Source organism: Engraulis encrasicolus, chromosome 2 (genome assembly GCF_034702125.1).
Source record: "Engraulis encrasicolus isolate BLACKSEA-1 chromosome 2, IST_EnEncr_1.0, whole genome shotgun sequence".
Lineage (NCBI taxonomy): Eukaryota > Metazoa > Chordata > Actinopteri > Clupeiformes > Engraulidae > Engraulis > Engraulis encrasicolus.
This window is the reverse complement of record NC_085858.1, coordinates 48,660,919-48,688,717: the sequence shown is the minus strand read 5'-3', so window position 1 is coordinate 48,688,717 and position 27,799 is coordinate 48,660,919. Positions and strand designations below refer to the sequence as shown.

Genomic DNA, 27,799 nt, shown 5'->3' with positions numbered 1-27,799 from the left:
TTTTTATGTATTTACATAGCCTGTTTATTTTAAACGCAAATGGACTCTGTGGGCTATGTTTTCTTCCTGCAGCTACAGACAAAGACAACTTTTGCGGTCTGGCGTTTAGTGCGCGCGCCGTCACGAAATCCTTCTCGCTTTGACTGTCAACTTCTCTTCCCTCACTGACAACGTCAAAGGCTGGTCGGCTCGGTGCCTGGTCAAGTTTGAAGCATCTTTCATGCCGTGTGGTAGGCAAAAGCGGTGTGTGCCGGAGTATAAACGACCATGAAGGATCAAAACTACACCGAAGAAGTAACCAGGATACTTCAGGAAACTCCATCGGCGAGAGAGGCTCTTTTGGAAAACTACACAAATTTGTTCAATGTGGCCGACTACTGTGAGAAAAACTATCTCGAGGTGAGTCTCCGCATTCTTGATAGGCTTACAGTATATGACATCACAACTTCGATCGTGGAGCTCGTGCAGTGCACCTGTCTGCGTAGTCCTGTTTGGGACTGTAGGCTACTTTTAAAAAGTTCCTGTTTTACTGAAAAGATTAATAACAAATTGGGAGGGATTTGATAGAACAGAGTTCACATTTGGATATGGGCTGCGTGCACTGTATAAAACGATGACACTTGTTACTTTATTTTTCATCATCATCATCATCATCATCAGTAACTTGGAGACTACTATCGATAATTTGTGGCTTCCTGTAGGATAGGCTACTAAGCGCAGACTTATCTCGAAAAGATAAAGGCATAGACTGAATGCGAGGGTGCCCCATTCTGTGTGTGTTCATGAGAAAAAAAACACTCATGTGCGCTGCATCTTTCGGCATCTGCTGGTGTCTGACAGATTATTGCAACACCAAAAACTCCGTTGGCGTTGAGGCTCTCTTCATTTTGCTTTGTGACTGTGATAGCCTACTTAAGAGAAGTGCAGCAACTCACATGCTGAAAGAAAGGGGAAGCAGTAGCAAATGGTTGCACTGCAGAGCAAGCAGAAGTGTGAAGGACAAGACAGATCAGCCTACCTCTGAGCAAAATAGAAACATAGTAGCCTAATTACTATCTTACGTTCATAAAGTAGTCTACAACATAATTGAACTGAAATCCTTTTGTTAAGATGGCTTGTTGATTACCGACTTCAAATACATCATGTAATGTGCTACTATTACTACCATCACTACTATGAATGCCTCTTCATCATCGTCATCAAGGGAAAGGATGAAGCTTTGCTGTAGATCAAAGAAGTGCCAGAAGAAATCCATCATTTGTTGAAATGGGCGCATTGTCTGAGTGGGAGCGAGTGTATGTTCCCACAGCCCATTGGTCCGTCCCACATCACATCAATAAGACTTTTAACATTCATTTTTAGGCCCATTTGTCCCACAGCCCAATGGTCCCACAGCATATCCCTGCTGCTCCATGTCCCCACATTTCTAATAATTTATTCAAATGTTGAGCGACACATTCAACATATTCACAATTATTCAATACATTTGAATAATTTCCTAAAAACAATTGGGAACATGGAGCAGCAGGAATATGCTGTAGGACTATTGGGCTGTGGGACCATTGGGCTGTAGGACCGTCTGGTTGCCTGAGAGGAGCTAGCAGTTGAACTGTAGGCTGAAGGTAGGTCTTCAGTTGCCATGTAATGGTGTGAAGGGATTATTTGTCTTTCTTGACAGTATTAAACAAGTCAGTGATGAGGTGACCATTCCGAGGGTTGCAGTTGCACATTTGCTACGTTTACATGACCTTTTTAATTCCAAATTAATAATTAGTTCAGTTGAGTTTCCTTTGATCTTTAATTTAATTCAGAATTAAGAAGTATACATGACGTTTTCAGCTTCATTCAGAATTAAATGGAGTTCATTCCAAATTAAATGTCTCATGTAAACATAGCCATTGTCTGACAACATGCCTGGCTCTTGGTACCACAGACACCTGGTTTCGAGCCCTGGTGAGGCAACCCTCCTACTCCCTTTGCTCCACGGTGTATAGGCCTACTCAATTTAGGCCATTTTTAGCCTTGACCGTGGCTCAAACAGCTCAGGCACCATATTGTTACACTGGAGACCCGGGTATCAATTCAACGCCAGTCCTTCCCCACCTGCCTCTATTCTGCTCACTTCCTGTCACACTCAAACTGTCCTATCTGAATGGAGGATTAAACAAGTAAGTAAATCAAGTAATTTAGGGCACGGGGTTACTACGCCGGCGACCTGGGTTCGATTCTGGCTCCGATTCTGGCTCGGGTCTCTCTATCCCACTCCCTTTCTGTCGCCATCTCCAACTGTCCTATTAAATAAAGACAAAAAAGACCTAAAAATATATATATATATATTTTTTTTAAGTGATTTCTGTTGTCCTGATGATGTTATGCACAGGCCGGCGATGAGTCTCAGAAGGCCCTGGAGGAGACTAAGAACTTCACCACCCAGTCTCTGGCCAGCGTGGCCTACCAGATCAGCAACATGGCCAGCAGCTTCCTCAAGCTGCTGGATGCCCAAACCTCTCAGCTGGGCCAGATCGAATCATCTGTCAACCTCATCGGTCAGGTAAGACTAGAGCTTAACCTGTTAAAACACAGCCGTGTTATACATTTGTTGTTACCAGAATGGCAATGACCAAGTCGTATTGCATTACTAAAGGCCCTGTGTCATGTCATAGTAGAGTAGTACTGAGGTAAATTAACCTTTCAATTACTATTACAGCGTGCTTCAGATGGCACGGCTTGCCTTAACCCAGTGGTTCTCATACTTTTCCCATCATTCCCCCCCTTCGGAGGGTCTGGATGCTTCCGAGACATATTCTGGAGACACATATACGCATTCAGGCTCTTGAGATTTTAGCTTTTTTAATAAAAATGTGGGTGTGTTGGCTCAGAATAATAGTGTACCAGAATCGACCCGGAGGAAATCAGATGTAAATCAATAACTAAGTGGACATTTTAACAATAAGAAAATGGTAGGGGTGAATTCCGATAAATTGGGACACTTTGGGCCATTCGCTTATATGCAAAAAAAGTGGCCCAATTTACCTGAATTCACCATATGTACATTTACACATTTTGGATGTATGAGAATGTCGTGAAGGATTTTCAAAAGCCAAGCAGATAAAGTGGCAACACTGATTTACAACATTTTATCAGCAAGAGGTGGCCAACAGGCAATGATAAATGCCAACTATACCCTGGTACAGTAAGTTATGGCCTAGTAATAAATCAAGTGGCGTAGCAGATCATACAGTAGCAGTTGAAACATATTGTGCATATGCAACATATGCAATACACTGCACAACATACAGGATTACATAATCTAAAATATTTTATTACTTAAAACTCATCTGAAGGGGTAATGGAAAGTGAAAGCTCTAAGGCAGGGGTATTCAATTAAATGTCAACGAGGGACAGTTTTTCAAATTCCTCCCAGTAAAGGGGCCGACTATACGTACTATATTATGTATTATGGTTGCGGACAGTACAGGACACTTCACTGAGGTGGGAGGTCTGGGGGTCCTCCCTCAGAAAGTTTTGCATTTCTTAGGTGTTATTTCCTGCATTTTAACGTTCCTTGTCCCGTTTCAGCTCGATACGGAACCTGTACTTAAAAAAAAAACTATTCCGTATTTCAAGGGGCTTGTGGGGGGCCAGAACTTTGCCGTCCAAGGGCCGCATCTGGCCCCAGGGCCGGCATTTGAATAGCCCTGCTCTAAGGCATTTACTGTAAGTTATCTTTACTTGCATTGCCTTCTTATCTCCAGTTCTCATGATTTGGAAATAGTGTACATGCAGGAAGGAAGTCCATCATCTGTGCATCTGTCAGTGCTTTAAAAAAAAACCCTGATAGGGGGGCGCTGTGGCGCAGCACGCTAAGCCCCCCACACTTGGGCTTGCATGCCCACGGGGACCCTGGTTCGAGTCCGGACGGCATCGTTTCCCAACCTTACCCTATCTCTCTCCACACTCACTTCCTGTCGCACCTTCACTGTCCTATCTGAAATTAAGGCCCAAAAAGTCCATAAAAATATCGACAAAGCCCTGATGAAGACCAGTGCGGTCAAAACATGTAGGCTTTTTTAATCATGTTTTAGCCCTATGACAATAAAGGCTTTTTAATGGACTTCCTCTTTTTCACCTGGAGTTGCCTGGATTTTTCCCTTTTTTGAAGCCCATAAAAATATCTTAAAAAAAAAAAAAAAACCCTGATGCATTGATGCTTACAGTTCTACAGACCTCTTTGTATATTTACATCATTGGGACTTAACTTACAAAATATGCAACTTCAGCACACAGAAATCTGAACTGACTGCAACACAAAGCGATAAACAAAAAATTTGAGAAATAGTCAAAAACAATGTTTGTGTACACCTCCCAAGGGACCTTCCTATTTTTTTTCTGGTTTTGGGTTTGTTTATGATATAAGCAAACAAATAGCACACAGTGCAGTCAACCATGATGACTGTTGCTGTTGAGTGAACTTCAAAGCACATCGTCAGTGTGTGTGCTTGGGTTTATTTTTCTTACCCTGATACACCCACAACATATACTGCGTTGTGCACTGCCCACCTAATTCAAGGGGATTGTGGGAAAATTCCAGTATGGCAACTAGCCTTCACCATTCCCAGTTCCTTTGCCAGCCTAAGCTATCAACCATCCATCAAGCATACTCCCTCCCTCCCCCAATCTCTCTCATTGCTCTCTCTCTCTCTCTCTCTCTCTCTCTCTCTCTCTCTCTCTCTCTCTCTCTCTCTCTCTCTCTCTCTCTCTCTCTCTCTCATTCTCTAGGCATCCCTTATTCCTGTGCCCAGAGTGAGAGGCCCTGATCGTGGGGAGAATAGCCTATACCCCCCCCCCCACACACACACACACACCTCTCTTTCCTCCCTCCCTCCACTCTCCTCCACTCCCCCCCCCCCCCCATGCCCCCCCTCTCTCTCTTTCTTTCTCTCTCTCTGTCTCTCTGTCTCTCTCTCTCTCTCTCTCTCTCTCTCTCTCTCTCTCTGTCTCTGTCTCTCTCTCCCTTTCTCTTTCTTTCTCTCTCTCTGTACACACTAAAGAAGTTCTAGCAGGCACCTCAGGCATGCCCGTTATCCTCATGCCCAGCCTCATCAGCCAGGGCTGTGTTTCCCAAAAACTCTTAAGTTGTACTCAAGCCTAAGTAGTACTTAAGTATGATGGGCCGCCTAGACAATATATCACATCACCAAAAGTTTATGCATAAAATAATTGTATTGGCCGACATTCAATGTGTTGTTCTGGTACATGCAAATAAAATGTTTGCCTAAGTGCATGTGCGAGGTAAAATAGTGTATTTATAAACTTTTAGTGACGATATGAGAGCTATTTCTGGTATATTGCCTATAAGCGGCACCTCATACTTAAGTACTACTTAGGCTTCAGCACTACTGCAGAGATTTTGGGAAACGCAGCCCAGGTCAGCTGAGGTATGAGGAAGGGGGTAGTAGCCTGAAAGAGCGCTCCCACTCCCAGGCCCACCACTCCCCAGCAAGGGGAACTGAGCACTCACTATGATTGATGCTGCCTATTGTCTGGAGTCGCACCCAGGAAGGGGGTGCGCTCCAAAGGGCCAGCGTATATAAAAGAGGGGGGTCCTTTTGCACGCCCAGTGCACTGTGCAGGGCTTGCTGTTTTGAGGAAATGGCTAATCTGGTGTGTGGCGTGGCCTTGGTTACGTTCCTGTCTGTCTGTCAGCTGATTTAGGGTTTGCTCGGCCCTGTTCTAGACGTATTCCTCTGACCTGTCGGGGTGCGCACCGCTACACAGGCTCAGGATCTGTATCTGCTCGGCCCTGCCGTGGCCAACCGCTAGGGCACTCGCCTGCCATGCGGCTGACCTGGGTTTGATTCCCGGCCCGGGTCCTTTGCCAACCCCTCCCTGTCTATCTCCCAGTTCGCTTCCTGTTCACCTCTCACACTGTCCTATCAAATAAAGTCGTAAAAGACCAAAACAAAATCTTTATGATCTGTATCTGCTCAAGAAAAATGTCTCATCTTGGCTTTCAAGATCTGTCTATTACTGTGCTGCAACAGTTCACACCAAGTGAAGTCACTTAGTTTGTGCTTTCACATTCAGGTGATGTGAAATTTGTACGAAAACAAAAAAGAATCATAATAGTGTAGTACTATAGCAGTAGGCCCTATGTCTTTTCAAATAAATCATGAATATGAACATTATATTGGCTACTATTTAAATGATGTTGAAAGGCAAACATGCACGTAAGGGATTCAAGATAAAGAAAAACATGTTGTAATAAGTGTAATGTAATATTTCTGATGTGAGGGATAAATACGGGAAAGGCTTTATCTTTTTTAATATTTAAAATGGAATTGAAACCTTTTTGGTGTGTCTTGTACCATTTTTCACGGCAGACGGTGGACATGCACAGAGAGAAAGTGGCTCGCAGGGAGATTGGTGTTTTCACGGCGTCGAAGAGGGTGCCTCGCGGCCACAAGGTCATCCCTCCGGCAACGGGCAAAGAGCCCAAAACCAAGTACTCCCGCACGCCCATCTCCTACGCCGCCCTAGATTCCCTCGGACACGGCATGAAGGTGAGCCCCGCACTGTGGAGCCGCTCTGGGAGCTGTTTACTTGTAACATGCATGACGTGAACTTCCTTGACATGTGAATCCTTTTTCAATAGTAGTATTAGGATAAGTTCAATATGCTGTTGTATTGCTCACGCTACCCTTGACTTGTCCAAATATTTTCCCAAAAGGTATTGCTGTTTGCTAGTTGTCTGCTGATGTTGCATAACCTTTTGGATGTTATTTGGAATAAATCAAGATGTTTTTTGAAATGTAAGCAAACACCTGGCCCCATTACAATGACCAGGATCTTGGAAAAGGCTGCAGAAAAAAAAATCTCAGGTACTGAAAAGTCCAGGGTGGTGTGAGCATTACAACTGCATGTCGAAATTGGCTGAAGTTAACCTTTAAGTAATAGAGCTCCTTTATTGACCCTGAAGGAAATGAAGGAGCAGTGTATCAAAACACATTTTGCGGATATTTGAGTTTATAAAACAATGTAATTATAATATATATAGCATTCATCAATCACTCAAAGTATTTACACTATATTGCACATTGTCATTAACACTTGTCATTCATTGTGCTTGAAAAATACAAAAAAGACTTGAAAAGATGAAAAGCGATTGTTGAATAGTCAATATAAACTAAATTGAACATGCTAGACACAACGCCATCACCAAAGCAACATCATTATACATATAATTTAACTATTACAGGCTAAATATACCTAGAGCCCTTGAACCCTTACCCTTCATTTATGAATAGTGTAATAAAGTACTGCTCATAGCCCTCTGTGTATGAATAGAGAGGTGAAGTTGATTAGGGGGGAAAGTGTTCCAACTGTCAAAACAATTACATCTGTAGGAATAAAACTCGACGGTCTGGCGAGGAATACATACGGTATTCATGAATAATGTAATTCATTCAGCTTGTTGCACATTGTTCTATGTCATGTCCGAGTTGTATGTTTCATTTTTTGTCCAAACACATGAATGTACCCTTCAACTTATTGTGCTTTATGAATCTATGAAATTGTCAATGTCAGACCTCTAGTAGCCTAATTGCGTTTTGGTATGAGTTCTAGGAACTGCATGGAAAATTAGGTCTTGTGTTTTCTCTATGCAACCTCAACAGACAAATTTTTTAATAGTCTCTCCCTCCCTACTACCACATCCTGCTGAGGAGATGCTGGCCTCAATTAGCAATCAAATACATGCACACACACACACACACGCACGCACACATGCACACACACGCATTCATGCATGCACACACGCACACTCACACTCGCACACACACGCAGTATATGCACGCACGCACGTCACACACACACACACACACACACACACACACACACACACACACACACACACACACACACACACACACACACACACACACACAGCAACAGCAACAATGGGCTGACAGTCTGCCACAGCGTGGGAAAAAATAGCCAGAGCCTCTAATTAGTGTTGCCAAGGCTAAGCCGTCTCATTGATGCCCTCACACACACACACACACACACACACACACACACACACACACACACACACACACACACACACACACACACACACACACACACACACACACACACACACACACACACACACACACACACACCTCATTGATGCCCCTACACGCTCTTTTCTCCTTTACAGAGAGGGTTCAGTAAATACACACACACACACACACACACACCATCTCTCTCTCTCTCTCTCTCTCTCTCTCTCTCTCTCTCTCTCTCTCTCTCTCTCTCTCTCTCTCTCTCTCCGCGTCCCACTCACTCAAATTTTCTCGTTCTGTTTCGCTCTCTTTCATGTTCTCTCTCGCCCACTCGTTCCTATTCCCTTATACACAGCACGTACACGCAAACACACACAGGCCAGAACAGCAAGCAGGAGGCCATACAAATCTGCATGTAAAATTAAACACACAAGATACACTGACAACCATTCCACTGTAAAATTAAACACACAAGCTACACTGACAACCATTCCACTGCCAGCATGTTTTTTTTCTTTTTCTTTTTCTTTTTCTTTGGCCTCCCTGTGGCATGCTCATATACGTAGAGCCTTACATACATTCATATCAGGGCTTGAAATTAACTATTTTTCCCCCTCACCACCAGCCTCTGTGGCTAAGAAGATGGCCCTTATTTACATCTACATGTAGGGATCCTATTATTTCTTGAACTGAAATACAAACCCTTACATTCATATCAGGACTTGAAATTTACTTTTTTCCCCTCACCAGCCTCTGTGGCTAGTGTTTTTTTCTTTCTCTTAACCCATTTTTGTCCTAAGCCCTTTTTGGGAAAGGGTGCCCTCTGCCAATTAAATCCTAAATATCTCAGCCTCCAAAGTACATACAAACATGAAATGACTTGCATTTAAAAGCTAGGACCCTCGTTTTGCCTTAGAATGTGTTCATTCTGCTCTAACGTACCGACATTTTTAATGAAACAGCTCAAATCTCGAGAACCTGAATGCAGCGTATGTGTGTCTTCAGGACACAATGGGTTAAAAGCCGTGATAGCCTGCAGATGATGATATGCAGAAGCAGGAAGATGGCCATTATTTACATCTACATTTAGGGATGCTGTTACTTCTTTAACTGAAATTCAAACAGTTGATGGACACGAGTCAATAATATTAGAATAGACTCCTGTTTCACACCTAAGAATAAACTACCCTGCCAAAGTGACTAATGAGACTAAAATTATGACTTGCCACCGCCAAGAGTGCTCAATGCCTAAGCCATTTCTGGGAAAAGTTACTGCCAACCTATAAAAGCCTAAATATCTTAGCATCTGAAATGCATAAAAACAAGACATTAATTGTATTTAAAAGCTAAGACCATCCTCTTCAATTCGAACATGTTCATTCAACTTTAACATTCAACAACATTTTTAATAAAAAACCTGAAATCGCATAAGCCTCAATGTTGCATCATACAGCTCCAGGTGCCAGGGTCAATGTTGCGCAACGTAACATCCAGCATCAGTGGGTTAATGTTGAATTAACGCTGCATGGTTTTACTGAGCAGCATTTTTCTGGTGTCAATGTCAAGCCCTGTTTACTTTATCGACTGATTCCACTACTGTGTTGCATATACTGCAGCTCTATTTCATTTTGATGGTGTCTACAGAACATAAGAGTGACATGCACACATATTATACAAACCTATGGCATGCACAGCTCATCATTAACCCATTTTAGCCTAAGCCCTTTTTGGGAATAGGTGCCCTCTCCCTATTAAAACCTAAATATCTCAGCCTCCGAAGCACATAAAAACATGAAATAAATTGCATTTAAAAGCTAGAACCTTCATGTTTGCACTATAATGTGTTCATTCAGCTCTAACACCCACATTTTTTATAAAAGATATCAAATCTCAAGAGCTTGAGTGCAGCGTATATGTTCCTCCAGGACACAATAGGTTAATACATGGCTGTCACCATTAACTCATATTTATGTGTCAGATTAGACCTACGTTCCTATAAAACATATAATTTGCCTGGATGGCCATCTTAACTTGCTACACAGTAACTTTATTCATGTTTCACTGGAGCTGCTGCTGGACTTACTTTTTCAAAAAAGTGCACTCAACTCCAAACTGTTTTTACAAGGTCTTTGTACATTTAAGTCGAAAAGCCGCACTCACATGATGTGTAAAAAAAATGTTAGTGGGTTAGCATGACAGACAGATTTTTCAGCCTAATAAATACAATACAACTTGTATTTATATAGCACACTATAACAACTAGGAAGTTAACTCAAAGCGCAGATGAAGGCTCAGGCCAAAACGTCTGTCTGTCATGCTAACTCACTAAAATGAAATACAAAAATCACAGTCGAAAGTGTGGCTTTTCTACAAGCAGTGACCTAACTTGAACACCCAGAATGTAGGTTACCAGCCTCAGCTGCTTCGCTGTATGGGTAACTGAGGTGTTCCCGCACAGTCCTTCCCCCTTGGGTCCTCGAACCCGCTACCTCCTAGTCAACGCACCGGTTTGAGTAGGGGAGGCACAGCACGATACCGCTGAGCTAAAGGACCAGTCCGATAGCTCAGCGCTACCGCACTACCGATACTGTATGAGGCTTTGGGAGGGAGGTTTACTAATGTTCCATGCCATACCCTGCTAGTTGGCCTCCGTTACATATGCAGTTGTTTATTTGCAGAGGTGTCAAAAGTAAAAATAAAAGTACTTTTGTGGTGTAATTACAACACTAGCACATGTCATTACATAGCTGTTACACCATTTACTCCATTGTATCCTAATGAGATAGATAGTCTGTGTTGCTACTGAAAAACTCCTAACAACCTAACAAGGACCCACCACAAACTTGATCCAACCAGTGCACAGTTAGCTGATCGTAAGATGAGTACACAGGTCTACTGGTTACGCAGATAAGTTACTTGTGTGGGAAGGAAACTGTGTTTCTTTTTCTTACTTTTACTTTGAACACATCTGTTGTATTTGTGCTTCTCCTCCCTCTGCTCAGGACTCAGGGAACCCCGTCGCCCGAACAGCCACCATGACACGCAAGCCTGGTGGCACACTCGGGTATGTGCACTCACTTTCAAGTTCAAGTTCACATTCAAACTGAAGTTGAATCCCAAGTTCAAAGTCCATTTACAGTATCTGCCTTATACATAATCATCACAGCGGTGTAGCTGAATTTTGGGTCTGAAATGCTGAACTTGCACTAGGGGAGTCAGCAGGCAGTGCAGATGAAAGTTGCTTATATGAAACAGAATTAAATATACTAGTACATTCATATTAACATTAACATTAATTTACAACTTACAGTAAGTTGGCAGACAGGGTGAATTTACAAAACACACCAGATATTTTTTAAAAAAAAAGGCTTTTCTGGTATTCTTATTGAAGCTGCTAGTAATTGTAACCAGCTGCAGTATAAGCTATGGTGTTTTTATGTTAATGTGTTGATCAATTATGTATACAGTACACTGCACATTGGGTGAAGTGCATAACACTGACAGATTATACAGTATATTGCCGTAGATAATGGCGCAGGGCCAGGATCCCGTCTGACCTGCTGACCTGCTGACCGTACGGTGCATACCCGCTTTTATCAGCCAATGTTTGACACCTTGTAGAAGAGCTCCCGAGCCAGAATGTCAAGTAGCTCACAAGTGCTTTATAAAGCAGATGATTGTTTTAAACGTGTAGGAGGGGTGAGATATGGTGCATTTCCTGTTTTTTGTTTTTTTTTACACCTCTCTCTCTTTCTCCCTCTCCTCTCTCTCTCTCTCTCTCTCTCTCTCTCTCTCTCTCTCTCTCTCTCTCTCTCTCTCTTTCTCTCTCTCTCTCTCTCTGTCTCTCTCTTTCTCTCTCTCTCTCTCTCTCTCTCTCTCTCTCTCTCTCTCTCACGTGCTTCATTTCTCTCTGTCGCTTTATCTCTCTGTCCCTCTCCCTCTCTCTCTCTCTTTCTCTCTCTCTCTCTCTCTCTCTCTCTCTCTCTCTCTCTCTCTCTCTCTCTCTCTCTCTCTCTCTCTCTCTCTCTCTCTCTCTCTCTCTCTCTCTCTCTGGCATGCTCCATTTCTCTCTCTCTCTCTCTCTCTCTCTCTCTCTCTCTCTCTCTCTCTCTCTCTCTCTCTCTCTCTCTCTCTCTCTCTCTCTCTCTCTCGCGTGCTCCATTTCTCTGAGGTCTTGACAGACAGGAAGTAGAGTTTACCTCACCACTTTTGCTAACTTCCTCTGTCTGAAGTGGCTGTCAAAAGTGCTCCCCTACGAAGAGAAACTCTCCAACTTACTTCACTGCTACTGCAGCTGCATAGTCAACATTCATTAAAAATGCCCTGAGACCTCATTCGGGTCTGAAGCTAATCAGGATATTAACTAATTAAAGTGTAGTCAATGTACGTGCATATGTGTCTGCTCATGCGAAAACAGGAGAAGTAACTCTACAGTATGTGTGATTAATCAGGATGTCAACTAATTAAGTGTAACTGTGTGTGTGCGTGTGTGTGTGTGTGTGCGTGCGCGCGCACGCGTGTGTGTGTGTATTCGTGCATGCGTGTGTGTGTGCGCGTGTGCGCGTGTGTGTGTGTGTGTGCATGTGTGTGTGTGTGCATGCGTGCATGCGCATGTATGCCTGTGTCTGTGTGTGCAATGTGCATGTGCGCGTGTGTGCGTCTGTGTGTGTGTGTGTCTGCGTGTGTCAACACAGGAGAAGTAGCCGGCCCCCTGAGCCAGTGCAATGCCCGGTGGCACCAACCATGTCTCAAGGCTCCTCGCTCACCTCCCTCAGTGACCGCTCCACAGGGTACACTTCACCTACAGAAACATAAATCACACCAAAAGAAATGGCTCATTCTTTTAAAACTCGGCTGTCGGTAGACCCGAGGTTATTCTCCCGACAACCGTTGTAAATGCGTTCTATTGCAACAGCTAGGCACAATACAAATGTCTGAAAACACTAATGTTAAACGAACTCTGAGTACACCAAAGTGCTCCGAGTTTGTGTTTCAGAAGCCTGAGTTGAGTACCTGTTCTTTTGCACTTTCCCGAGGCGGAGGTCTGGGTTTCCGACAACTGAGTTTCAAAAGAATGCACCAAAACAGAGTGACTGAGAAATTAAGTGCAACTCAACTTTTTCTTGACCTTGAATACAGACAGTGGATATACAATGGCCTAGCCACATACACTGACTATAGTCTTCTCTGGGCTACTCTGATATGGCAGACTCCAGAATAAGCTACTACCTGCTAAAGTGGATAATGACACTGAAATTACATGTACACAATGATATACAGGAATGCGTTTGAGCAGAGGGAATGTCTAAATCTATTTTTTTGTTTAAAGTACAATATTCATGTACATAATCTGAGTGAGCTGGTTGTTCAGCTCTGTTCATTACGTAATACTACTTTAATAGTCACAAAAAATAATGCCAGTTGAATTATATGAGTCATGACATCAATTGGAACATCAATGAGACAGGGCAGCCGTGGCCCAGTGGTTAAGGACATGGGCTTTGGATCAGAGGGTTGCAGGTTCAAATCCCACCCTTACCACTCCCCACCACACTCCATGGCTGAGATGCCCTTGAGCAAGGCACCTAACCCCACACTGCACCAGGGACTGTGTGAGTTGCTTTGGATAAAAAGCGTGTAATGTAATGTAATGCAATTGGATCTTTGTGGATTTACATGTCTTGTGCTGCCCTGTCCTGCCCCACACATCCCCACACATCCACCAGTTCAAGTTTTGGCAAGGCAGTGCAGCCTCCCGTGGTCCCCAGCTGGCCCGCTCCTGAGGCTGACATTGTCAGCAGCCTCCTGGAGGACGGGGCCCCGCCACCACCACCACCACCTCCACCCATGGAGGAGGGAGACGCTGCCATCCCACCGCCGCCACCCCCAGACCTCCAGGACTCCATCCCCATCCCGCCCCCACCTCCTCCGGCCCCCTCCACCTCCTCCTCTGCTGCAGCAGAGTCCACAGAGGGTGCTGCTGCCCCCCCACCTCCACCTCCACCACCTCCTCCTCCTCCCGCACCCATGGCGGCCTCGCTGCCCCCTCCACCACCCGCACCTCCTCTGGAGACAGGTACGCTGGCCTCTGGTGTGCGCATAGTGCATATTGTGTTATACACTATTGGCCGGCCCTGCCGTCGCCAAACGGTAGGGCACTCGTCTACCATGCGGCTGACCCGGGTTCGATTCCCAGCCCTGGTCCTTTGCCGGCCCTTCCCCGTCTCTCTCTCCCCACTCAAGTCAAAAAGCTTTTTTAAAAATACACTATTGGCCAACTCTGGTTGTCTCTTTGGATTGCAGTTTGCTGGCTTCTGGTAGAACCATGCACAGACACACACATTAATTTATACTAGGCCAATTCTGGGTTGTGTCATTTTTTTGCATTTTTTTTAAGAAGGGTTCTTTTGAAAATGACAGCGAGAAGGTGACAGGAGACGGTTAGGAGAGGGAGATTGGGGACGTTTTAGAAATGTCCTCGGGCAGGAATCGAACTCGGGTCCCCGGTGCAATAGTAGGGTTTAGTCGTTTGAGCCAGGGACGAGGCCTATTTGCAATTTTAATGTCATGATTTCAAATCAAGTCAAGTCAGTTTTTATTGCCAGTTTCTTCATATGCACAGGTCATACAAGGAAATTGAAATTGACGTGAAAGGAAATTGAAATTCTGTTACGATTTTGAAGTATTGCCACATTGAAGACATACAGGTATATAATATTTCCATAGGTCAAGGAATGCAGTGGCTTCCCCTGGGTGATGGTACATACACACCGAGATATTCGCGTTCACTTAACGTGTCCGGGAGCATCGCGAGTCCGAGAGGTTTGCGGGCTGCCTTGCACACTGCACAGTCAGCGTCCACGTTATATCAGCGGGCAGCAGCCATTCATTTTCAATGGAGCCCGCTTATTGAACGCGGACGACCGCACAGGAAAATAGACTCGAGTTCTATTTTCAAGGAGCATCGCGGACATGTCCGGTCTGGCCGGACATGCGCCGCGCTTACTTGCTCCTGTGTGCAAGGCATGATCTGTTTACATGTATTCTAACCATTTCGGACTGATACCGGACAAGTTCAGTGGACGTTAGGTGGATGTCCGCGCCGTTGGTGTGTATACACCGTTAGTGTTTCTCAACGGGGACGCTTCCCAGGGGCCGTTAGGGAACCCTAGGGGGGCGTTGAGAAGGATACACATAGGTGGGGGCGGGGCTTAGTTCCCACTGGGGGGCATTAGTCTATTTTATTTTTTCAATACTGTACTAAGGGGGGCATTGTCAGCTTTATAATGAGGTCAAGGGGGCGTTGGGAGGCAAGGCATGATCGCTCCAGGCATGCTTGATTGGCACCTGGTATGACTGGCTTTGTAGCCAGTGTGTAAATGTGCAGTAGTTGAACAGGTGAATGTGAGTTCTTCCATGTAAAGTGCCTTGAGTACTGCCCAGAGTAGAGGAATTGCCTATAGGAGGGAAACCTTTTTCATTCGAGGGGCCACTTCAAATTCCTCCAAGGGCTGTAAAAGCCCTCCAAGGTCCGTACTATGAACACAAACCAGGATTTCCCCCTGCACTTTAGGCCTATATTGAATGCAGCCACCTTTACAACAGCCCCCACCTTCTCTAGGTTCCCTGAAATATAGCTTAATTGTATTGCAAATGTAATTTTTAAGATTCCTTTACAAAATATGTCAAATTTCACGTGAAGCTGCACATCATTAAAATTTTATTGGGGCCGGATAAGATGACCTCAAGGTCCGTAAATGGCCCTCGAGACGTAGGTTTCCCACCTCTGGCCTATACTGTACAGTATATATGTATATTCTGCCCATTTAATATTACCTCAACTGGCATTGTATTAACATTCAAGTATTGATCTTAAAATCATTTCGTCAATGACAGAGCTAAAGAGCTTAAGTCTTGGCAACGTCTATCACCCTTTTTCTGTGCCGTGCAGCAGCTCTCTCTGACATGGAAACATGACACACTTGAACGTGCGAATAATCAGCTAATTTTGCCATACTGCGAAATTGACAAGTTATGTGTCAAGCCATAGATAGCTATGAAAGATTCTGAGACTGATGTGTTTTCTTCCTGATTTCACAGTTTCAGTTTCAGTTTTTGTCGTCTATATCATGACATGCTAATCACGTTTTCATCTACATCCTCATCTAATTTTCAGAGTTCCTCAGAACTTCTCAACATTAATTGTTGTTGCAGCATCAGTTGTTGTCCAATTATGTCAGTGCTCACATGCAGTAGACCAGTGGTTCTCAAACTTTTCCCATCATCCCCCCCCCCCCCCCCCCAAGCAACAGCAGTACTCGGGCAGACTGATTTTACAATCGCTGCGCAGAATCAAAGGAAAGTTGACTGGTGATTTAACACAAAGAGGGACGAGTGTTCATTTCCTTTCTTGGGGGGAAAAAAACAAAATCAGATGTCACACGCTTCCCCTGCGATGCCTCCGCGCCCCCCCCAGGGGGGCTTGCGCCCCACTTTGAGAAATACTGCAGTAGACTAACTAGGCTGCAACAATAAAAGCAGATCTGCTGCAGTAGCCGTGCAGTCGCTGTGGACCAGAGTAGACCAAAGCGGGAGTTCCTTCCACCAAGATAAAGGAAATGAGAACACTTGTGTAGGCGCCAGAAACCCGAGATACACTAATTACGGAAATTAGTCATCAAAAAGAAGAACTCTGGGAAAGAAAAAACGTAGCTTTCATGTTCTCTGAAACGGCATGAAACATAATAACAATCCATGAAAAGGATATTCTCAAATGGTTGGCGATGTGGAAGTAAACAGCATAGTTGTGAAAGCGGCCACCAGAGAAGATCTGTCGGCTGTATGCAGTGCATTACAATGAGAGCCAGGCGTGCATTTAGACTAGAGCATGTCTGATGATGAAGACGGCGAGAGGAGTTTGCTGTGAATGAATTCAAATTCTTGGCTGGAAAACGAATGAGAAACTGTGATGCAACATGGACGAAATGATCAAACTGATGGCTATCTATCACTAGCTGAAGGGGAGACTAAAATTGACTTGGTTTCTTTTCCTAGTTCCCTGTTATGTTATTGATGGCTAGCAGTTTATTATTGGGTCTGTGTTGCATCAAATTCTCTTATTGTTTTCCCTACTAATTAGCCTAGTGAATCTTGATGGACTAGTGGCAGAAAATATTTTTGGCGGGGTGGGTTGATCCAGTATTGCACCATAGGGGAGAATAGACGCTGGGCCATAAGATCTGTCCTCCAATCATAGTGCTCTATGTGTGTTTTTCTGTTTGAATCTGTTTAGCAAGGCTGCACTGGTCTATTATGTGCAGTTAAGCTGTTTGAACACTAACCGTTGTTTCCCCCTGCAACCTTCAGTTTTGTCAAATACTAACATAACAGCGCTGTGTGACTAAAGATTGATGAACATGGAATGTTCCTGTTTCTTATTCACCAGTTGCAGAGGAGAATGGTTTCCCCCCTCCCATCACGATGGAGGACGCACTCCCTCCTCCAATCAGTGACTGCTCTGACCTCCCAGCCCCTCCCCCTCTCTCGCCATTGGACAACATGGAAGGTATCCGGCTCTTACGCAAGTCACAGGAAGCTACTGCCTCTATCATTCTGTCTTCATTATTTGAAACGACCTGCTTGTGGAATGAAACATTTTGCCTTGAACAAGTGCTTTCTTTTGTGTCTTTACCTCCCTGCAGCTTTCACTGTCTTTATTTCCTGTTCTATAAGCCTCTCTATGGTTCATCATCAATCGCATGAGTTACATAACTTCCAGGAGTTGCTTGCATAAGATGTTAAAAACATCATTTTAAGGAGATCTGTGTGGTATATGCACCAACACAAAACCTGCTTAAGTAATTTCATTGTCTCCTTTGACGTTACATGGGTTTGTGTTGAACCATTAGTCCATGCTCTTATTGTACAACTGCAGTCTGAATGTTTTGCCAATGAAAAGCTTATCCTTTTAACCTTTCACCTTTTGAGATGTCTTTGTCTCTATGTGTGTCTGTCTGTGGCTCAGTTCCTAGCACGCGGCGGTCGCGTGCTCGCCGCCACCCCCCGAGCGCCCGCTCCCTCTCGCTCAGGGTGCGCATGGGGCCCTCCTCTCGCTCGCTCTACACGCGCTCGCTCTTCCTGCCCAATAATCAGTCACGTAAGGCTCGCTGGCATAGCTACACTGTCTAAATCAAACACCAGAACACACAGGGGTTGTAGGTTTAGGGCTGCTGTTTTTGAAGTCAAATAATGTTTTGAATGCTTACAAGCTATTGATACATATTTTGTAGTTATTAACTCAGGTTGTTCAATACAGCGTTGGGTAATCCAGCTTCAGTTGTTACAATCCTGCACCCACTCTTTATTGTCGCTGGTGATTTTATGAAATTACTGGTGCTGTGTGTGAATGGCTGTAACAAGTAGGGAGTTCAGGACTTAAAATTCTGAAACCGGATTACCCAGCACTGGTTAGATGTATTATATGTAATTGAAAATATGTCATTATTATATTGTTGACTTTGTTATGGAAGACTTGAATGTATAATTCTCACTGAAGGCATTTTCATTAATGCTGGCCCCTACACTGCAGAGTAGACGGTGCATGGTAGGAGGAGTATAATAGCTTTTTGTCTAATTAGTCACCGTGCAGCATACCCTATTATTTGATGTGTTCACAAAATTGCACTGCAGCGTGTGATTAATATGTGACTAATGTGGGTAAAGCTGGAACGCAAAAACTTCAGAGTAGCCGGAGAGGAGAGGTTGTGTATTATGTAACGCTGCAAACTTGTGCACACACATACAGTATTGCCAGTGGTCGAGCTGTAAAATCAGGGGGGATGGTCAGAGATGGATTATGATTACTGGGGGTTCGGGGGGGTTTCCCCCCAAGAACATTTTGAAAATGTAGTTGTTAAAAAGTGCAACTTTAACACAATATGTGAAGAAGGGATGCCTGTTTTAGAGAGGGATGATTTTTGACCATTTTCATTGAGGGTGATGATTATAGACCATTGTAGGGGGGATGGCATCCCCCCTCATCTCCCAGACAACTCGAGCGCTGAGTATTGCTTGATATATTTTTTTTTCTCGTATCTTGTCTCTTGTCTTGCTGCTTCACACTGTTTTGTTTTTGCTTCTCTCTGCACCCGTGTCAGTCATGATCCCCCCTCCTCCCCCGTACCCTCCTCCTCTCGCGCCTCCTGCTTCGCTGAGTCCACTGACCAAGCTCCCTGCTAGCCTGGAGCACCTGGGTGAGTCCCTAAGTGGCAGCACAGCCATGTCACACTACAGAATGCCACCGTGTTCTGTCGAGATAGGCTGGGGGGGACAAAGGGGTCATTTGTCCTGGGCCCAGGGAGACAGGGGGCCCAGAAATGGGTCCTCAATACATTATTTGTATCGGATTTGGGGCCCTTTCAGATGCATTTGTCCCGGGCCCAGCCAAAGCTGTCAGCAGCCCTGCCCCCCTGGGATGCTACTGTAATGTACTGTAATGGCTAGGTATCTCAGCTCAACAGGTCACACTATGCCACGATCGTCTGTCAAGATGAGCTGCTTTGTCGAGATGAGCTACTAATGGGGGTGTTAAACCAGGCCCAAACCCTGACTGTAATTCCTAGGGATGCCACTGTAGTGAGTGTAATGAGTAATGGTTTCATAGGTCAGCTCAACTGCTCACACTACTACTGTATTCCAGTGTTATGTAGTGTCAAGGTGGTCTGCTTTGTCCAGATGAGCTACAGTACCACATCCCCAAACCTTTACCCATAATAACCCCTAGGGGCACTGCTGTAATGTGTTATAATGGTTAGGTCACTCAGCCTAGCGGGCGGGCGGGCAGCTCATGTGGACACGACACTGGTCTCTGGTGGGCAGCCAGCCATGCTGCCCACCTGCCCTGCCTAGCCTACCTCCCCAGGGCATCTGGAACTAGGGCTGCTAACAAACAGCTTTGGCTGGGCCCAGGGAAAAATCATCTGAAAGGGACCCCCCCCCCCCCACCCCCCCCCCCCCCCCCCCCCCCCCCCCCCCCCCCCCACCCCCCCCCCCCCCCCCCCCCCCCCCCGAACCTTATTCATACAATGCAATGTGGGCCCGATTCTGGGGCCCCTCTCTCCCTGGGCCTGGGCCAAGTCACCTGTTTGTCCCCCTCCTGTCAGTTTCCCTGTCTGTACGTAACTATTGCCCACTCAAGTGTGCTACTTACAGCACAGTTGGCAAGATGCTGCTGCTGCTGATGCTGTTTCTGCTGCTGCTGCTGCTGCCTGGATGGCTGTTAAGAACAGTCAGTCCACAATTCTGGGAAGTCGATGGTGGAGAAATCAAGATCGGCTTTTACAGCAATTTCTTATGCAGACGTCAAGTTTCTTGTCATTGGGTCTGACACCGATTGACTCGCTATTGTTCATGAGTTTGCATATTGTCAGGGCAATGACAAGGTACGGTACAGTACGCTGCGGTTTTATGTCTGTGAGAGAGACCACAGCACTGTGAAGGGGAAAAAATGCAACTTTCAGCGTATTGACAAGTCAGTCCATAGGTGAGATGAGAGATGTAAACAATAAGCAAGTGCCCAAGCGTGTTATGCAGTGATGAATGCATCATTTCTTGGCCAGTCCTAATCTATAACACGCATTAGCACAAAGACACAGACACTGATGGATGCGAGCTGTTGTGGAATAAGTGTATACGAATCAATTCATACCACTAATTACAATTGGCGAGCAAAGAGAGAGCCTAGTTAGATCTGTGTTGTGCAGCGGGGCGAGACTGAGAAACAGGCTTTGATGAGTTTGGCAGCGCTTGATATTGCAGCAACAGGGGAAAGGCTCCGCGGAGAGAGCTTGGCCCCTTCCAGAGCTATTTTATAACGCGCTAGAATTGCAAATGAACGCAAGTGTAGAGCACTCAATTGACTGCAGGTCACATTAAGCTTGGATTTAGAGCGCAGCCTATTTTCATCATTTGTCTCAGATCCCACTATGTATGAGTCTGGTTATTACGTGCTGTTACTGAGAGATGGTGAACCATTTAGTGTGAGCATAAAGTACACAGGAACAGTGTGAAATGCTGTGGCATACAGCAGTATATGCCTGATATTATTTTTTTACATTACATCACATTATATTTGGCAGACATTTGCCGATTTTAGCAAAGCAACTTACAGTTGAGGACATAATCACAACCAACATCACAGATACAAAGTGTATAGCAGATACAAAGGGCACAGGAAATACACAGAACAACAAGTGCAGATGCTAATGTGACGGAGGTCATCTTGCACCTGTTCATCCCCCTCGGGGATCGAACCTGCGACCTCGTCAACTACAACGGTCTGATAATGGGAGTCACAGTACGATACCGCTGGACTAAAGGACCAGTCCCCCAGCCCAACGGCATCGACACTGTATGAGGCTTTGGGAGGGAGGTTTACCAACGTTCCACGCCAACTCTGCTAGTTAGCCTCCGTTACCCTAAAAGTAGGGTTAGGTGTTTTTTTTGTTTTGTTTATGCACATTAGCACAGGGTTAAAAAGAGTACACACATGCACACCCATACTGTCATAGAGTCCCGGGACTGGGGCAGTTCAAGCATTAGTATAGTAATAGTCACGAAAGAGAAGATGTCTTTTTCAGCTTAAGGTCTTGTTTTAATCCAGACAAAGCAAAATGTCACTGTGCTCCGTGGACCTTTTTTATATTGACCTTGTTCATGATTCTTTAAAAAAATCAATGCTTTAAAAAATGTAGTCCTCCACAAAAAAGATCCTTTTTAAGCCCACACGGTGCCTTATTAAGTGGGATCCCAAGCAGGCAGCTCTTCCTTAGGATGTACTGTAGCTCTTTAGTCATAGCTCTAGTCCAATTTCTTTTGTATTAGTTTTTAGAGCAGCAGTGTCTGTATCTGTGTCTGTGTGGGAGCTCTCGCTCATTATGTGTCACCTGTGTGCGTATGTGCGTGCGTGTGTGTGTGTGTGTGCGTGCGTGCATGTGTGTGCGTACATGTGTGTGTGTGTGTGTGTGTGTGTGTGTGTGTGTGTGTGTGTGTGTGTGTGTGTGTGTGTGTGTGTGCGTGTGCGTGTGCGTGTGCTTGTGCGTGTGTGTGTGTGTGTGCACGTGCATGCATGTGTGTGCTTGCGTGTGTGCGTGCATGCATGTGTGTGCTTGCGTGCCTGCGTGCGTGTGTCGGTGTGTGCGTGTGTCGGTGTGTGCGTGTGTGTGTGTTGTAGATCTGGAGATCCCGGCTCCGCCACCTCCTCTTGACTTCGACGGCTTTGATGACATCCCACCTCTGCCTCCCCCGGTGGACTATGACACATCTGTCCCAGATAATTACCTAGAGAAAGGTACGACATCTCATAACACACATCCTGTAGTAGGGCTGGCACAATATTCAACAAGTCAATATATCGTACAATACGTTTTTACAAGCATGATAACTTTTTTGCCACAATAAGTCATAGCGTGCTTCTTTGTTTTCCTCGTCACTCTCTCTTAGACTGAATATGGATAGGCACATTTCAGTCAGCGCAATGATGCTTAAACGTTGATGTACTTTTAATTTTCGATCTGTCTACCTTGTCTATCTCTCTATCTACTACCCCTCTATCTAGCACCCCTGCTGCGATGCTCTCAAAATTAGAAATGGTGCATTCACATTTTTATCCCATTGTCATTATATTTTTTGAAAATGACCGAGAAGACAATATTATCGTTTATCACAATAATTTCTTGGCCAATTTATCGTCCAGCAATTTTTTTTATCGTGACAGGCCTATCCTGTAGTAGGCTAGAGGCAGCACATGCATGATACTCCCTGGATGCCCTGCTGCTGCAAAAACCAAATGGAGTTTTCAACACTGTATAGTGTAGGGCTCTAAATTAACGCTAGCCAACCGGCCAAATGCTGGTGAAATTTCAGTTTGACTGGTAGAAAAGACCAACTTACCGTTCTAGCCACTTGGATCCATTAGTGAGAGTGTGTTTGGCTAGTAAGCTCAATATCTACTCATAATTTTGGCTGGTGATGGAAAAAAGTTAATTTAGAGCCCTGGCTCTATATAATAGAAAATGTATATGTGTAGGTGCTGTTTTTTTGGGTCGTCTAATGGTTTACACCATTTAATGATAATGATAATGATGATAATTATGAAGAGAAATAATGAGAGTCTGTAATCATAATGACATACAGTACATTTCAATAATTCATGTATATATCAGTGCCTTTCATGATCCCCAAGGGCAATGAACAATTAAAATTCTAAAAGTTAAGGACAATTTATTTTCATTATATGACAGCTTTTAACACCTCCCCTCTACATATGCGTAAAGACTCGCTTCATATTGCCTGTCATCGTCAGCGTTGACGGGTTAATCAGATGCGACTCCTCTCGTATGGTGTGGCAAATGATACATTCTACTGCCCCCTGCTGTCAATCAGTAATTGTTATGACGTGCTGCTTGTCACTATGACTGATCACTCACGCTGCTGCTGCTGCTGCTGCTGCTTCTGCTGCTGCTGTACCCCTATACATCATACTCTCTACATCACATACAGCAGGGGTTTTCAATTATATTTCCACGAGGGCCATTTTTTTCAAATTCCTCCCAGTAAAGGGGCTGAACTATACAGTACGTATGTATTATGGTTGCCGACTGTCAATAAAAAAACTATGGGAGACTTCATTGAAGTGGAGGGTCTGGGGGTCCTCCCCCAGAATGTGTTGCATTTCTTAGATATAATTTCCTGCATTTTAACGTCCCGTGTCCCGTTTCAGGATATAACGGAGCCCATACTTTTATCTCTAAATTCCAAAAAATGAGTCTGTATTTGAAGGGGCTTGTGGGGGGCCAGAACCTTGCTCTCCAAGAGCCGCATCTGGGCCATTTGAATAGCCCTGACATACAGATATGCAGCCCACACCCCGCATATGATATAGCCCCTTCCTCCCTACCATAGACATAGTCCATGTTATATTGTTGTATTACATGTTCTCTCATGCACAGTCCATAACCCATGGCACTTTTTTACACTTCTGCACTTTAAAGCCCTATGGCACTCTTCAACGCGCCCACCCCCCCCCACCCCCCACCCCACACACACACACACACACACACACACACACACACACACACTTTGGCACAATTTAAGCCCTTCAAGCCCCCTGCCTAAACACACACATATTTTCCCGTTATTGCTGCATCCACCATTTGACCCGTGTGCATGAGCAGGGCCGCTGACAGCTGTTGCTGGGCCTAGGAGAAAGTCATCTTAAAGGGCCCCCTACCCAATACATACAATGTAATGGGGACCAAATTCTGGGCCCCCTATCTCCCTGGACCCGGGACACCACACCATACCCCTTTTGTCGACGGGCCTGCGCATGTGACAAATAAAACTCCTTGCTGTATCCTTACTGTTCTTGTGTTCTCCTAGTGGTGGCGCTATACAGCTACGACACGGGCAACTCAGACGACCTGGCCTTCCAGGAAGGGGACGTCATCTATGTCACCAGCAGGAACGAGGACGGCTGGTGTCATGGCGTGCTGAACGGCGTGCAGGGATATTTCCCCGGGAATTATGTGGAACCCGCCAACTAATCAGCCAAGTAATGGGGCTCTGAAGGGACAAAAGCCGGGAACACATGAACTCGCACGCGGCGAAAATGAGAATATTGATTTTTCTTTTTTTCTTTTTTTTTTTTGCTTGCCTCAGAACATGCACATGTTGTGATGCCTGGCCCATTAAATGCTTAGGTCAAAAGGTCACTGAGCAGAATTGGCAAGATAATAAGATTTGGTTTCCCACTAGGGGAACTCTAATATATAAAGGTGAGTGCATGTCTGTTATGTATGTAGGCTACGTGTGCGTGTGTTGCATGCATGCAGCGAGGGGTTTAGACCAAAGTTTGGCCGAGATGTTGCCTTTAAACCCCTTGAAAGTGGATAAAGACCTGTAAACCTGTACCTTTTAAGTTAGTGTCCAATTAACATAAAAAGAAAACAACTTCATGTATCAGCCTCTAACTTCCCATCTGTTCGTGCATCACCATAGCAGGTGAATACCGTAGGTGTTTAGACAAAACCTTTTTTTTAGCCTTTTTTTAAAGAAAGTTTACTGAACAAAGGTGGAAATCAGAGGCTGATAGTTAGGTGATGCATGCCACAGTGTCAGTGTGAAAACAAAGCGTCTAACCTGTGAAGTTGTCATGAAGGCTCCTTGAAGCTATAGCAGCACGCATCTCTTTAAAGTCAGCTGCCTGATTCTTCATTCCTCAGCACCTACGGTAGACTTGTGGCAAACCAAGACCCTCAGAGACATTCACTGTGATACAACAAGGCTCAATGCTCATACATGTTTGCACGTGTCCTGAGACTAAAGAGCAAACTTTAGTCAATTAGCAATGCACTAGTAAGATTACAAAGGACCTGGCAGTATTATATTAATTAACAGAGAGGCGAGAATATCTTTAATTCCACCTCCTGGCTGCCTTTTATTTGAGGAGAGAGCTGGCACAGTATTATATCATTCTGTTTGTTTTTGTTTAGGCATATTTCAAAATATTTTATGAACTGTTTCGTTTTTTTAAAGCCAGTAAAAAGATAAAAGTTTTGTATCTGACAAGATTTCAAAATGATTATCGCACATTCTCACTCATGTTTCATGTCAATGACAAACTAATATTCTTGAATTAATGCAAACTAAAATAAAGTAATATATAACTTGTAGAGCAAGGTGAAATTTGTATATATGGATTTGAAACAATGTTTTGATGTATTACAGGGAAGAAAAAAGTTTTACATTTAATTTTTGTGTGCCCTATTTGATGGCAGAATTATGTTTCTTTCTAATTTTGAAAAATAAAGGCTCAGTTCTGTATAAAATGCAGTGCTCTTTAATTTTCTGATAAAAAAAAGGTTAATATCCTTGGATTTGCTGTGTGATGTCTGGGAGCAATAGTTCACCATGGTGGATGTGTGGCGGTCTCTCAGATAGCTTGTCAGGCGGGTTTGCTTCTCTCTTCATTTTATATTAAGACCACGTCTTCTCACAGAAAATTGATTTTTAGAATGTAACTACACAGCTATGAATGAACACACTATTAAATTGAGAAGAAAGAGCAGCAGTCTTTCAGCAACGGGGGAGCAAATCTGTGGGGCTCTTCCAAGCTATTTCATAACTAGAATTGTACTATAGGCAGGTATCTGTCACCTATATTCAGGGTCGGATTATGATGGCCTGGGCCCCCTAGGCTACAGGTTGCTGTGGGGCCCCCCAGAAGGCGAATTGCATTAAAAATGAACGTAAACAGAGTCATAATTACGAGCTTAACGAGCTAACACAATGGATGAATTTCTAAATAGTGTGTCTTGTCACAATTCTGCACTATTTCACTTTTGCGCAACAGGGGGGCCCCTGGCAGCTGGGGGGGGGGCTAGGCTGTAGCCATATCTAGTCTGTGTGTTAATCCGGCCCTGCCTATATTTAACAAGCTGACCCATCATCTACGCATTTAAACACTGTGTTACAACTTGGGAAGCAAGAACTGTATGGCCTGTAAAATTACCACAATGATGCGTCCGTTTTAGCGTCGTCCCCCAATATTTGTCCTCCCAAAATAGCCATTGCTTTTTTAACGCCCTCAAAGAAAATCCTGTCGGAGGTCTCCCCTGACTGGCTGTGTGAAGGATAATGAGGGAACTTCAGCTATTGTCCGCCAGACGGTCATGTCCACCTAGTTACTTGGTAGACGAATTCAGATTTGGAGCCGTGGAGCTGTGGAGGTCTCTTGGTACATACCCTAGCCTATATTTTGCATTGGATAATAAAAAATAGACTTTGTAAAATCGTAGTTTACAAATAAGTAAACAGAATTCACAGTAAAGAAGTTAAATAAAAAGCAACAAAATTAAATCCACCAGTGCGCGGTGATCCTTCTTCTTTACTGTGGATTACTGATGACTGCACTTCACCAGCACCTGAAACCTGGTTGTGCATAAGAGTTTCAGAGCTTTGAAGTAAACAGAATTGTTTTTATATATTTTTTTGGGGGCTTTTTAGTCTTTATTGAGATAGGACAGTTGGAGATGGTAACAAGAAATAAAAGGGAGAGAGAGAGAGAGACAGAGAAGGATTCGGAAATGACCTCGGGTTGGAATTGAACCGATGTCCCTGGCTTTGAGCTTTATTTTTTTTTGGTCTTTTTGACTTTATTTATGACATAGGAAGGGTGTGACAGGAAGTAAGTGAGGAGAGAGAGACGGGGAAGAGCCGGCAAAGGACCCAGGCCGGGAATCGAACCCGTATCAGCCGCATGGCAGACGAGTGCCCCACCGTTTGGCCACGGCTGGGTCAATAAAATGTGCTTTTAATGTGATTTTTAACAAAATCACTTATTTGGTCATATGTGAATATTATGTGCTGCACCTTTAAACCTGCACCCATGGCCATAAAGGCTAATCTAGTGTCTTGGAGTCCTCCTGTGGTTTACCTCTGCCAGATAAGAGACACACCTGTTCTCTCTCTGTCTCTCTCTACACACACACACACACACACATTTCCCTGAGAGCCCCTAAGAGCTCTGTCGTTACCACCAAGGACCAGTCTTCTCTGAGGTAAGAGGGTTGACTTGTTATTGCCTGTTTTTGCTTTTGCTGTGATCTGAAGGGAAGTTTGTCTGGAAGGCTCACTGTTCAAAGCGATGTGCTTTTTGGGCTGACCCTCAGAAACATGTTACTGATAGCCATCAT

General features: G+C 44.4%; 1 protein-coding gene across 1 annotated transcript; it reads left to right on the top strand.

The window, feature by feature from the left end:
- The first annotated feature begins 92 nt into the window (after positions 1 to 92).
- Positions 93 to 25,913, top strand: abi3a (ABI family, member 3a). The gene is made up of 9 exons (XM_063216408.1): positions 93 to 399; positions 2,381 to 2,551; positions 6,384 to 6,563; positions 11,051 to 11,112; positions 12,743 to 12,838; positions 13,775 to 14,124; positions 17,494 to 17,613; positions 22,279 to 22,395; positions 24,486 to 25,913. The coding sequence occupies exons 1-9, from the start codon at positions 268 to 270 to the stop codon at positions 24,647 to 24,649; spliced, it is 1,392 nt and encodes a 463-aa protein (XP_063072478.1). The 5' UTR covers positions 93 to 267; the 3' UTR covers positions 24,650 to 25,913.
- The last annotated feature ends 1,886 nt before the right edge of the window (positions 25,914 to 27,799 follow it).

What these genes read in the sequence shown, in the direction of transcription:
- abi3a (XM_063216408.1), top strand. Translation starts at nt 268, where the DNA reads ATGAAGGATCAAAACTACACCGAAGAAGTAACCAGGATACTTCAGGAA. An exon ending in CCCTCGGACACGGCATGAAG is followed by an intron (nt 6,564 to 11,050) that starts GTGAGCCCCGCA and finishes CCCTCTGCTCAG; the next exon opens with GACTCAGGGAACCCCGTCGC. An exon ending in AAGCCTGGTGGCACACTCGG is followed by an intron (nt 11,113 to 12,742) that starts GTATGTGCACTC and finishes GTGTCAACACAG; the next exon opens with GAGAAGTAGCCGGCCCCCTG.